General features: G+C 40.3%; 1 protein-coding gene across 1 annotated transcript; it reads right to left on the reverse strand.

The window, feature by feature from the left end:
* Positions 1 to 551: 551 nt before the first annotated feature.
* Positions 552 to 1,490, reverse strand: LOC102838322 (olfactory receptor 2G2-like). The gene has a single exon (XM_006876081.1). The coding sequence runs from the start codon at positions 1,488 to 1,490 to the stop codon at positions 552 to 554; it is 939 nt and encodes a 312-aa protein (XP_006876143.1).
* Positions 1,491 to 1,817: the final 327 nt, after the last annotated feature.

A 1,817-nucleotide genomic window follows, 5' to 3' on the forward strand; every position in this document is an offset into this window, starting at 1 on the left:
GGTTTAAACTGCTGACCTTGAAGTTAACAGTCTTTTGCTTATTCTGCAACATCACTAAGGTAGTGGCAAAAGGAGCCCTGGTGGTATATAGAATAAGTGTTTGGCTGCTAACCTCAGGGTTAACAGTTCAAACCCACCAGTTGCTCTGCACCAGAAAGATGAGGCTGTGTGCTCCAATTAAACTTTAAAATTTACAGTCTTGAAAACCCTATATAGAGTCACCATGATTAGGCTTCAACTTGATGGCCACGGGTTTGACTTTTGGCTTGGTTTAGGCAGTGTAAAGCAGGACTGTTGCTATTGTGTGCCACGTGTTTGTTCCAAGTCATAGCAATCCTATATAGAGCTTCTGACTTGTGGTTAGCTTGGTTAGCAGTCTAGTACTTAATCTACAGCACCACACCAAGGTGTAGACATATATATTCATAGTATTTTTACAGAATGTTTATTGTAGTAATTATCCAATGAAAACAGATCAAATGTGTACCTTTTAAAGATTGTTTATCACTGTATGATGTTTTAGAGTTTTTTGACAATCAGGTAAAATGTGTTTACAAAATTTTCCTTAGAACTTTCTTCAGAGCCCCTTTAACCTCTTTATTTCTCAAAGTATAAATAAGAGGGTTAAACATGGGGGTTACAACAGTGTAGAAGAGAGAAACAAATTTTCCTTGATCTTTGGATCGGCTCTTGGCTGGCTGAAGGTACATGAAGATGATGGTCCCATAGAAAATGATGACAACCATAATGTGGGAGGAGCAGGTCCCAAATGCTTTCTGTCGACCAGCAGCTGACTTGATCTTCAAAACTGCTTGGGCAATATAACCGTAGGAAACCAGAATGAATGAGACAGGCACTATAAGGAAAAGGATACTAGCCACAAACAGTTCAGCTTCATTGAAAGTGGTGTCCACACAGGCCAACCTAATGAGCACAGGAACCTCACAAAAAAAATGATCAACTCGGTGATGACCACAGAAAGGCAGCTGCAGGGTGAGAGTGGACTGTACCAAGGTAGTAACCACACCACTAACCCATGCCATAGATGCCAGAGTTATGCAGAGACGGGGATGCATCAAAACAGTGTAATGAAGGGGACGACAAACAGCAATGTAGCGATCATAGGACATCACTGCCAGAAGGACACACTCAGTGGATCCCAGTGCAAGGGAGACATAGAGTTGAACCACGCAGCCAGCATAGGTAATGATTTTCATGGGATACAACAAGTTGACCAGCAGCTGGGGAATAACACTACTGGTGAAGCAAAGGTCCAGAAAGGAAAGATGAGAAAGAAAGAAATACATAGGTGTGTGAAGCTTAGGTTCCAGACAAGACACCAGAATAATGGTAGTATTACCAAGGATGGTTAGTAAATAGAAGATCAAGATGACCACAAATAGAGTCTTCTGTAACTGAGGATGATCAGAAAACCCCAACAAAATGAAGCCTGCTAGGTTGCTCTCATTGATACTCCTTGCTATCCCCATTTGTTAAGTCTGTTCTAGAAAGCTGAGACATAGCTAAGAAAGATGACATATGTATAAGGTTAAATAAGTGACAATGTAACTTCCAAAACAGTATACTATTTTAAATATGCAGAAGTTAATGCCCTAGTAAGTTAGGTCTATCTAGTAAATTAGATCACTGTAGGATAAGCACTGGACTGCTAATTGCAAGGTTAGCAGTTCAAATCTACCAGTTGTTCCTTGGAAATCCTATACAGGGTCACTGTGAGTAGGAACCAACTCCAAGGCACTTAACAAAAACAAACAATAGTAAGTTAGTCTGTCTATTTTCCTAATACAAGTGTGCAC

Source organism: Chrysochloris asiatica, unplaced genomic scaffold, assembly GCF_000296735.1.
Source record: "Chrysochloris asiatica unplaced genomic scaffold, ChrAsi1.0 scaffold00352, whole genome shotgun sequence".
Classification (NCBI taxonomy): domain Eukaryota; kingdom Metazoa; phylum Chordata; class Mammalia; order Afrosoricida; family Chrysochloridae; genus Chrysochloris; species Chrysochloris asiatica.